Consider the following 11,994-nt stretch of genomic DNA (forward strand, 5'->3'; position numbering starts at 1 on the left):
GGACCGCAAGGAGATCCAACCAGTCAATCCTAAACAAAATCAGTTCTGAACATTCATTGGAAAGCCTGACGCTGGCACTGAAGCTCCAGTACTTCGGCCACTGGATTCGAAGAGCTGACTCATTAGAAACCTGATGCTGGGAAAGGTTGAAGTCGGGAGGAAAAGGGGATGACAGAGGATGAGATGTTTGGATGGCATCACCGGCTCCATGAACGTGAGTTGAGCAAGCGCTGGGAGATGGTGAAGGACAGGGAAGCCTGGTGTGCTGCGGTCCATGGGGCCGCATAGAATCAGACAGGACTGAGCGACTGAACAACAACAGGGACAAGTGACGAGGGCGCCAGCAGCAGTTCAGAATTCTAGAGCAAAGGACTGAAAGGGCTAGAGACAGAGGGTCAGGCAGAAGTCAGACTGTGAGAGCATCAGCGGTGCTTTAAGAGGTCTAGACATTAACGTGACTCAGAGTGCCTCATGGTCACATGTGCTTTTGAGATTGGTGACTCTAAACACCATGGGAGGGAGGAATCTGAAAGGCACACGAATAACCGGAGGAAGACAAATCTGAAGGCATTAATACTGGGAACAAAAAGGTGACACAGGCCTGAACTGAGGGAGTGTTTACAGAAATATTTAGGATATAAAACTTTCAGGGTACAGTATAGAATAAATCTTTAAGAAACCAATGAATGTACAAATCCAGGGACCCTGAAGGAGTAGGTACTGCTCGTTGTTTTATAAAATGTATTGACTGAGAAGAAAATGATCAACATGAACTGACTGAAGTGGCTTCTATCTATTTTGTAGTTTTCCTACCTCACATCGTCCAGTGTTGAAGGGACTCGTGTAGGCATTTTATTTGAATTTGTTTTTCCCGGACCTACCAAGCTCATGGAAAAATAAGAGCAAAGACTCAGTTGTATAGATTAAAAGAAAAAAAGACAAACATGTTGAGTTTAGAGCCTGTAGTCACTATTCTAGGAGATAACTGAGAATATTCTGTAAATGCAAGGTGAGGATAGAAAAGAAAAAAGTACAGGAATGAAAAAAGAAAAACTGGATGATTTCTTACCATAGCCCTGACCATATGACTGATTAAGGGTGCTAAATTAATTAGTATTTATGGACAACACATTATTAGATGTGGTTACTCAATAGACTGGGCGTCCTAGTAGAATCAGAATTGACTTGCTATATACTGCTTTTCAATGATACAGCACTCCTTTATACCAACCTCCCTTGTGAACTCTTAATTCATTACAAATACTAAAACAAGTCGATATACTATGTGGACACAGCTGAGAAGGAGGTACTAGGTAGCAAATTTCCCATGACTCCCATTCCCACTGGGAAAGCCAATTCTAAAAAATACAAAGTCACAGAAAACACAAGAAATATTTTAGTATTTGGTATCAGAGTTGCTTTTGCAGTTCTACTGAATATAATCATAACTAATGCTTATGAATTGACAGCCATATAAAAACATTGCTACAAAGTTCCATTTCGAGAAGGCAGTCTGTAGATGGCTACCTAGTCTCCCAACTAGTCCCAGAGTTCTAAACATAATCCTGCTACCCACTTTCAGGTATATGCTAAATACCAGCCTGAACGAACTTACTTTTTCCTAACTCTCTTTGTTATTTATTGTATTACTATGATCAGAGGGAGAATGCAAACACCTTGCTAAGAGGTGCTGATTGGCTGCAGGTTGCATAAAAGGAGTCAGCACAAGGTAGACTTTGCCACAAAATCTAATTTGGAACCATCAGAAGGACGATAAGGCTGTGCCCAGGTGGCCCAAAGCTGAGTGCTCTGGGCTTCTGCATTACCTTCTTTGCTTCCTGTTTCCTGGCAGCTCCAACTTGCATAGCTGACTGAGTCAGTAATTCCCTACTGGGAACACCACTGCAGTCTTCATCTTTGAACTCCTGGAGTCTACCCAAACTCATGTCTATTGTGTCAGTGATTCCATCCAACCATCTCATCCTCTGTTGTTCCCTTCTCCTCCTGCCCTCAATCTTTCCCAACATCAGGGTCTTTTCAAATGAGTCAGCTCTTCACATCAGGTGGCCAAAATATTGAGCTTCAACATCAGTCCTTCCAATGAACACCCAGGACTGATTTCCTTTAGGATGGACTGGTTGGATCTCCTTGCAGTCCAAGGGACTCTCAAGAGTCTTCTCCAACACTACAGTTCAAAAGCATCAATTCTTCTGCATTCAGCTTTCTTTATACTCCAACTCTTACACCCATACAGGACTATTTTTCAACATACAAATATATTATTAAGAAAATGTATATCTACCTTCTTTTACACTTAATTATGCCTTATAATACTGTGTGCTCTAGAGACCGTGGTTTTAAAAACACTTTTAATGAATGCTACTACTTTAATTAATGTTACAAACCTAGACAACATACAAAGCAAAGACATCACTTTGCTGACAAAGGTCCATACAGCCAAAGCCATGGTTTCTTCATTAGTCATGTACAGATGTGAGAGTTGGACCATAAAGAAGGCTGAGCACCAAAGAATTGATGCTTTCAAAGAGTGGTGCTAGAGAAGACATCTGAGAGTCCCTTGGACACCAAAGAGATCAAACCAATCAATCCTAAAAGAAATCAATGCTGAATATTCACTGGAAGAACTGATGCTGAAACTAAAGCTCCAATACTTTGGGCACCTGATGTGAAGAGCTGAATCACTGGAAAAGACGCTGATGCTGGGAAAGATTGAGGGCAGGAGGAGAAGGGAATGGCAGAGGATGAGACGGTGGGATAGCATCGCTGATGAATGGATATGAACTCGGGCAAACTCCGGGAGACGAGGAGGCACAGGGAGGCCTAGCGTGCTGCAGTCCATGGGCTCACAAAGAGTTGGACCCAACTTAGCAACTGAACACCACCACCAATGACAACTTCTTTAATTACAATGAGGTGTCTTTCCTCAAATTATCAATATCTTCAGAACTCATTTTTTAAGCCCTGGATAGACATCATAAACTTATATGAGACATGATAGTCTTGTGGGTGACTAATTGTTTCCACGTGAAAATAGGATAAGTCTAGGACCACACTGGATCTAAAGAGCACAGAGCACCATGAGGGAAGAATGAACGAAACACAGAAATATTTGCTTAAAAAAAAAAAAAAGGAACTCTCAGGTCTAAATTTCTTAAGAGAAATCAAAGAAACAAGCAAGAAATGCAAAAATGAAACTTTAAACCCATGTCAACACAAGGGTCCCTTTATCATTTCACATCCAACCATGCCAATGGTTTAAAATGGTGGTTCTGTAGTATGCCCTGAGAATCCCTGAAGTCCAGAGACCCACTGGGCCAGGGGATCCAAGAGGTCAAAACTCTTTTCACAACAACTCTAAACGTTTCTTCCATGCTCAATTATGTTCTGAGTGCACACAGGAGTTCTCCAGAGACAGGATATGTGATATCAGAACTCCAATGACTAATGGAATTAGCCATTATGATTGTGTGTGCCTGTATTTTTACGTTTTTTAGTTTTATTTTCCAGGAGTCTCTGGCTGAGGCAAGGGTTGGCAGTGGCCTGCTGCAGGGTCAGGGGCACTGAGTGCAGCAGTGCATGCATGGGACCTGTTGAAGGAGGTGCCATTATCTTCATTACCTCCACCATAGTTTGGCCTCAGGTCAAACAACAGGGAGGGAACACAGCCCCACCCATCAACAGAAAGTCTGATTAAAGATTTACTGAGCATGGCCCAGCCCATCAGAACAAGACCCAGTTTCCCCCTCAGCCAGTCTCTCCCATCAGGAAGTTTCCATAAGCCTCTTTTCCTTATCCATCAGAGGGCAGACAGACTGAAAACCACAATCACAGAAAACTAACCAAACTGATCACATGGACCATAGACTTGTCTAACTCAGTGGAATTATGAGCAAGCCATGCCGTGAAGGGCCATCCAAGACAGACGGGTCATGCTGGAACGTTCTGACAAAACATGGTCCACTGGAGAAGGGAATGGCAAACCACTTCAGTATTTTTGCCTTGAGAACCCCATGAACAGTATGAAAAGGCAAAAAGATAGGACACTGAAAAATGAACTCCCCAGGTCAGTAGGTGTCCAATATGCTATTAGAGATCGGTGGGGAAATAAATCCAGAAAGAATGAAGAGATCGAGCCAAAGTGAAAACAACACCTAGCTGTGGATGTGACTGATGATGGGAGTCCAGTCCAAGGCTGTAAAGAGCAATACTGCATAGGAACCTGGAATGTTAGGTCCATGAATCAAGGCAAATTGGAAGCGGTCAAGCAGGAGATGACGAGAGTGAACATCAACATTTTGGGAACCAGTGAACTAAAATGGACTGGTTTGTGGTTTAGTCCGTAGTCCTGTCCGACGCTCCTGAGCCCATGGGCTATTTGTAGCTCGCCAGACTCCTCTGGTGATAGGATTTTCCAAGCAAGAATGCTGGAGTGGGTTGCCATTTCCTTCCCCAGGAGATCTTCCTGACCCAGGATTCAAACTTGGGTCTCCTGCACGGCAGGTAGATTCTTTACCGACTGAGCTACCAGGGAAGCCCCCAAATGGACTGGATGGGTGAATTTAACTTAGAAGACCATTATGTCTACTACTGTGGGCAAGAATCCCTTAGAGGAAATGGTGTAGCCATCACAGTCAACAAGAGTCCCAAATGCGGTGCTTGGATGCAATCTCAAAAATGACAGAATGATCTCTGTTCGTTTCCAAGGCAAACCATTCAATATCACAGTAATGCAAGTCTATGCTCTGACCAGTAACACTGAACAAGCTGAAGTTGAATGGTTCTATGATGACCTACAAGACCTTCTAGAACTAACACCAAAAAAATGTTCTTTTCAATATAGGGGACTCGAATGTACAAGTAGGAATTCACGAGATACCTGGAGTAACAGGTAAATTTGGCCTTGGAGTACAGAATGAAGCAGGACAAAGGTGAACAGAGCTTTGCCAAGAGAACGTACTTGTCATAGCAAACACCCTCTTCCAACAACACAAGAGAAGACTCTACACATGGACATCACCAGATGGTCAATGATGAAATCAGACTGATTCTATTCTTTGCAGCCTATTCTATTCTATTCTTTGGAGATGCTCTATACAGTCAGCAAAAACAAGACCAGGAGCTGACTGTGGCTTACATCATGAACTCCTTATTGCCAAACTCAGACTTAAACTGAAGAAAGTAGGGAAAACCACTAGACCATCCATCTATGACCTAAATCAAATCCCTTAGGATTATACAGTGGGTGTGGCAAATAGACTCAAAGGATTAGTTTTGATAGACAGAATGCCTGAAGATCTATGGATGGAGATTCCTAACATTGTACAGAATGCAGTGATCAAGACCATCCCAGAGAAAAAGAAATGAAAAAGGCAAAATGGTTGTCTGACAAGGCCTTACAAATAGCTGAGAAAAGAAGAGAAGCTAAAGGCAAGGGAGAACAGGAAAGATATACCCATTTGAATGCAGAGTTGCAAAGAATAGCAAGGAGAGATAAGGAAACCTTTCTCCGTGATCAGTGCAAAGAAATAGAGGAAAATAATAGAACGGGAAAGACTAGAGATCTCCTCAAGAAAGTAAGAGATACCAAGGGACCATTTCATGCAAAAATGGGCACAATAAAGGAAAGAAATAGTATGGACCTAACAGATGCAGACGGAGAAGGCAATGGCACCCCACTCCAGTACTCTTGCGTGGAAAATCCCATGGATGGAGGAGCCTGGTGGGCTACAGTCCATGCGGTCGCACAGAGCCGGACAGGACTGAGTGACTTCACTTTCACTTTTCACTTTCATGCACTGGAGAAGGAAATGGAAAACCACTCCAGTGTTCTTGCGTGGAGAATCCCAGGGACGGGGGAGCCTGGTGGGCTGCCGTCTGTGGGGTCACACAGAGTCGGACACAACTGAAGCGACTTAGCAGCAGCAGCAACTACAGATGCAGAAGATATTAAGAAGAGGGGGTAGGAACACACAAAAAAAAAATATGTAGAAAAGATCTTCATGATCCAGATAAGCACGATGGTGTGATCCTTTACTTAGAGCCAGACATCCTGGAATGTGAAGTCAAGTGGGTCTTAGGAAGCATCACTACGAATAAAGCTAGTGGAGGTGATAGAATTGCAGTTGAGCTATTTCAAATCCTAACAGATGATGCTATGAAAGTGCTGCACTCAATATGCCAGCAAATCTGGAAATCTCAGCAGTGGCTACAGGACTGGAAATGGTCAGTTTTCATTCCAATCCCAACGAAAGGCAATGCCAAAGAATGCTCAGACTACCGCACAACTGCACTCATCTCACACGCTAGCAAAGTAATACTCAAAATTCTCCAGGCCATCCCTCCATAGCACATGAAACATGAACTTCCAGATATTCAAGCTGGATTTAGAAAAGGCAGAGGAACCAGAGATCAAACTGACAACATCCACTGGATCATCAAAAAAGCAAGAGTTCCAGAAAAACATCTACTTCTGCTTTATTGACCACCCCAAAGCTTTTAACTCTGTGGATCACAACAAACTGGAAAATTCTTAAAGAGATGAGAATACCAGACCACCTGACCTACCTCCTGAGAAATCTGTATGCAGGGCAAGAAGCAACAGTTAGAACTAGACATGGAACAACAGACTGATTCCAAATAGGGAAAGGAGTACGTCAAGGCTGTATATTGTCACCCTGCTTATTTAACTTATACACAGAGTACATCATGCAAAATTCCAGGCTGGGTGAAGCACAAGCTGAAATCAAGATAGCCGGGAGAAATATCAATAACCACAGACATACAGATAACACCACCCTTATAGTAGAAATTGAAGAACTAAAGAGCCTTTGGATGAAAGTGAAAGAGGAGAGTGAACAAGTTGGTTTAAAACTCAACATTCAAAAAACTAAGCAATGCATCCGGTCCCATTCCTTCGTGGCAAATAGATGGGGAAAGAATGGAAACAGTGACAGGCTTTATTTGGGGGGGCTCCAAAATCATTGCAGACGGTGACTGCACCCATGAAATTAAAAGACCCTTGGTCCTTGGAAGAAAAGCTATGACCAACCTTGACAGCATATTAAAAAGCAGACACATTACTTTGCCAACATTGGTCTGTCTCGTCAAAGCTATGGTTTTTCCAGTGGTCATGTATATATGTGAGAGTTGGACTGTACAGAAAACTGCACACCAAAGAATTGATGCTTTTGAAGTGTAGTGTTGGAGAAGACTCTTGAGAGTCCCTTGGGCTACAAGGAGATCCAACCAGTCCATCCAAAGGGAATTCAGTCCTGATGCTGAAGCTGAAACTGCAATACTTTGGGCACCTGATGTGAAGAACTGACTCACTGGAAAAGACCCTGATGCTGGCAAAGACTGAAGGCAGGAGGAAAAGGGGAAGACAAAGGATGAGATGGTTGGATGGCATCACCCAGTCGATGGACTTGAGTCTGAGTAAACTCCAGGAGTTCTGATAGACAGCGAAGCCTGGTGTGCTGTAGTCCATGGGGTCGCAAAGAGTCGGACACGACTGAGCGACTGAACTCAACTGAACTTCCATATAGTAAACACCAACAGACAGAAACAAAAGTTCCTTGGAATTCTCAATAATTTTTAGAAGTATAATAGGATCCTAAAGCCAACAACTGTCAGAATCACTGTTTCAAAAGATTATGTCTATCAAATAGTCATTAAAGTATGATTACTTCCCCTACTTCTAATAATCAAAGACACCACACACACACACACACACACACACACACACACACACACAAATGCACGCACACACAAATGCACACACACACATAGTCTGCTAATGAAAATATCTGATTGGCCTACATTCATCTGTGTAACAACATTATAATGAAATAATTACAAGCTGAAATACAACTGACATATTAGCAAGTGAAGTTTTACTCAAGGGAAAGGTTAGAGTTCAAACAAGCATTTGGGGCACTGGAAAAAACTTAGAGTCTAAAATTTAACCTCTAAGATTTCCTGAGAATTATAGAGATTTCAAACTGAGAACTTCAGAGTGTCGAAACGTATACAGAAACGTCTTGAGTTGAAGCTTATATTTTAAAAAATTCTTGTTCTTATGCTTGTATCTTTTGTTTCAAATCACAGGTATCAACAATAACATTGCCTTATGTATGTCCAATTCTTCAATTAAATTTGCAAAGAAAATGTTAAAAACATGAAGACTGAGCATTTCAAATAGTTCAGTGTCCCTCTTTCCAGAGTTAACTGTGTACTGCAAAATTTACCTGAAATGGATGTTTGGAAATCCTTCATTCTGACTGTGTTATTAGGAACAGAATCTTTCATTCTGACTGCTGGCTGAATGGGGTTTGGAAACAAGTTGATTACTAAATAATGTACATAGGAGACAATCCACAGTTCAGATAAAATTATAAAAGTTTTTACCTTCACGTTAGGATATTTCCCAGGAGACTCTAAGAGGAAAAAGGGACACAGAGTTAATTACATGTAAACATGAAAGCCAGCTGTACATTCATGCAGAGTTAGTACCGAGCAGAATCCTCGCACTCAGCCTTGGCACTGAATACATTCAGTTTTAGTGTCTTGTTTTTAGGGGGATCTTAGGACACTGGTAAGACAGACATAGGAATCCACTAAAGATAGTGAAGAAAAAATAGGAATACAGGTTCACCAAAACATGCAGTTAAGATTTCAAAAGTAACATTACATTTTCAATGGCTTTATAAAACATTAAAGTGCACACAGACCAATGTGAATGTGCTGACTGATGAGGAGAAAGTGGATCTGAATCAGAGGAGCAAGTCATGAACCCAAGAAGATAAACGTGAAAGCTGATGATAAAATGCAACAGCACATCTTGAATGCAACACAGCAGTTATCATTTCCACCATTATGCAATAAGTATTTATCATGTTCTTCAATCTGTCCAGTCATTTAAGAAGTGCACAGCTGGGATGACAGTTCACCAGAATGTATAATTCATTTCTCATCAAAGACAGAGTAATGAACTGATTAGCCTGGATATACACTTGTAGAAAAATGGCTCATAAAAATATTCATTATTTTCCCATATCCGTGTGGGCTACTGGAATGCCTACTTGTCTTGTCTCCTCTAGTCTAGCCATCTTAAAGTTTCTCAATCCACTCATGCAGGAAGGTATATAAGACACATCTAGGAAATAATGTGTAATAAATTCTCAATATTTAAATATAATTATCAAAAAGGAAATAATATATTTAATTGCCAAAGAATTATTAGAAATTAAAAATCTTGCATGTTTCAAAATCAGTGTAGTATTTATTAAAAGTATTTCTACATTTAGGGAATGAACCCTATTGATCTGTTTGGCTTCAAAATTTAGTTTAGTTTGGTATATCATGTTAATGCTTCAGAGGATGTCCATGAAACAACTTTCAAAGAATCAGCTATCTTTATAAAAAAAAAAAAGTCAATGCCTCCTTTTACAAATTAATCTAATTTGAATAACAAATACCAGTACAACATATATCTTTGATGCCTAAGAGTTTCTCAGAGGGGCTGCAGTTTCCCCCACTTCTAGCACCCCCTCCCAGCTCCAGGATTCTCTGGAGCAATAATGATCTTATCTTTTTTCAGGGTAAATACACTGAAGTCATCTAGAAGGAGCTCTCTCAAGTGTCCTCATCAACTCCAAACTCCCCTCCCTACGGCCTTCCTTTCCTCCCTTTGTCCTTTCACTAGATTCTCTCCTCTCTAAATGGTAATCTCTAGATCTGTGGACTTAAATCTTCCCCCTTGACATCCTTTCTATGGATCATCCCTACCTGTGGTCTTCTTTACAGACTGGGGCCTGGTGGACCAGAGTCAACGAAAAGAAAGCAAAAGAGAGAGACTAATATTCCCTGGGTTATGTGGAAAACCAATAAAGCCCTAGAATAGGGCTAATACCACTCACTAAGACACAGGGCATCCTTCTCAAGGAAGTCTTGAAAGCCCGGGCAGGAAAGTGAGCTTGGCAGGACTCCATACTCCAAAGACCTAGCCAGAGAGAGAAAGAAGGACACGGGGGACCCAAGTCTCTAGTGGAACAAGGGTGCATTATTCATGTTTGTGTGAGTTTACATATTGTTATAGAAGGAAGGTTTAGGCAAAAAAATAAAGTTGAGGAAAGAACAAAAACCAGATGTATAACAACCGTTACCAAGGGAATAACAAAGAATAATAATCGTCTCAAGGCCAGAAGACAATCCATATCTTGAGTAAGAGGGTCGTGACTAAACACTATAGGGTAGAAGGTACTGAAGGAGATCCACGTATGCATTCCGTCCCATGACCTCAGTCCTGGGAACAGTGTGCCGCTCCACTCGTTCCTGTATACCAGGAACTGATAAGGAACAGAGGGTTCATGAGAAACAGAAAACAACATACAGGAGTCCTAAAGTTAAACGTTCCTGATACCTACCATTTCTTTCTCCCTCTTGCTTAGCAATGGTATCTTACACCTATAACTGCTACTTCATCTCTTTGCTTCCCTCTGGCTATAAACACGCTCAGAAAGAAACACAAAATACTGCTTTTCCTTGATCCTGTTCTGTCCTGCACTATCCATGCTCTTCTTCCAGATTTCTCTAGTAGGCACGGCTACACCCTTGCTACTCAGAGAGCTTGTTTAGGAAACAGAACCTCAGACCCTCCCTGCTCAGCATGTGCACTTCACACATGGTCCCCAAGCGACTAATTAAAATTTGAGAAACACTGGTCTACACGGAGTCTGCTTCTACATGACTTCAATTAATTCATTCTCCTGAAATCTCAGCCTCTGTTTCCTCACATGACACAGTCCCCCCAAACTGAAATGGCATTAGAAGTTGGAAACCTTCCAGTGGACTCTCTCTGAGGCTGTGGTTCCTTGGTCTCCCCATCCGCCCCCTGCTCTCTCTTCTTTCCAGTTCTCTTTAGTCCCATGTGACACCATGCTGGAAAGCAGCCAACATTTATTATGACACCAATTTGCACCCATTACAGCTGAGCACCTATGTCCATGCTTCCGGGCAGAGAATGACACCACTGCTCTGCATGCCCAGGGACCGCAGAGTTCTGAACGTCTGAGGGTGAGAGGTGAGAACTTTGCTGTTTTCTCTTGATAAGTTTTGGTGCGCAGAAGCTCGCCTTTGAATTTCATCGTCCGTGTCAAATATCTCCCTTTATCTAAAGACCTTCATTATTTATTGCCCCTTCCCCCACAGACCTGTGCTTCCTTTTTTCATTTCCTCTCCTGTACCCTCTGTCTTCTCTATCCATCATTCCCTCTTGCTTCTTATTTCTTGACCTTCCTTAGGTCGTAGAGTATCTTGAAACAGAACTAATCATTTGGTTTTGGTCGTGTGTCACATGGAATCCTAATTCCCTGAGCAGGATTGAACTGCACCACTGCATTGGACAGTCTTAACCGGACAAAGTCTTAAACATTGGACCACGAAGTAAGTCTAGAACATATTTAGCTCCTTAAACTGGATTCTCAATGTACTCTGTGGTAGACACCTGAAAGATGCATAATTGCCCTCCTTTTCTCATCTTTTTTCTCACTACATCTGACAGGTGATTTTCTTTGCCTATTAGAATGTATCAGCATTCCCATTTTCAATCAACGTTCTGTCATAATGACTTTTCTGTAAAACCACAGTTCTTACCTTCTACTTGTCCATTTAATGTCTTTTTCCCTCTTTGACCAGAAGTTCCAGGTAATAATCCACATTACTCTGTGGAAGGATCTCAGAGATACTCTGCTAGAATGAATGATAACACTGGTTGCATGAAGAGTTCCTAATCCCTTTTGAAGAAATACCCTAGTTTTAACCTGGTTAAGACACGGGTTGCCAAGATCCCACAGTTGCTATGTGACAGAACAGGATGCTGAATTCAAACATGGTGCTGCATCACAAGCAGAGTGGCTGCCCCATCTAAGAGACCAGGCCCTTCTTTATCTCCTTCCATAGCTGCCACCTTCAAAC

At 41.8% G+C, this 11,994-nt stretch overlaps 1 protein-coding gene across 1 annotated transcript in view; it reads right to left on the bottom strand.

Annotated features, from left to right (window-relative positions):
* The window catches only part of LOC113903686 (ankyrin repeat domain-containing protein 26-like), a 41,576-nt gene extending 29,862 nt beyond the window's left edge, over positions 1-11,714 (bottom strand). The window contains exons 1-3 of the mRNA XM_027560242.1: positions 11,674-11,714; positions 8,428-8,456; positions 8,268-8,340 (exon numbers count right to left, since the gene is read on the bottom strand). Coding sequence (XP_027416043.1) covers positions 8,268-8,328 — 61 coding nt within the window. The 5' untranslated portion in view covers positions 8,329-8,340; positions 8,428-8,456; positions 11,674-11,714. The remainder of the gene's footprint in view (positions 1-8,267; positions 8,341-8,427; positions 8,457-11,673) is intronic.
* Positions 11,715-11,994: the final 280 nt, after the last annotated feature.

This window comes from Bos indicus x Bos taurus, chromosome 13, assembly GCF_003369695.1.
Source record: "Bos indicus x Bos taurus breed Angus x Brahman F1 hybrid chromosome 13, Bos_hybrid_MaternalHap_v2.0, whole genome shotgun sequence".
Classification (NCBI taxonomy): Eukaryota; Metazoa; Chordata; class Mammalia; order Artiodactyla; family Bovidae; genus Bos; species Bos indicus x Bos taurus.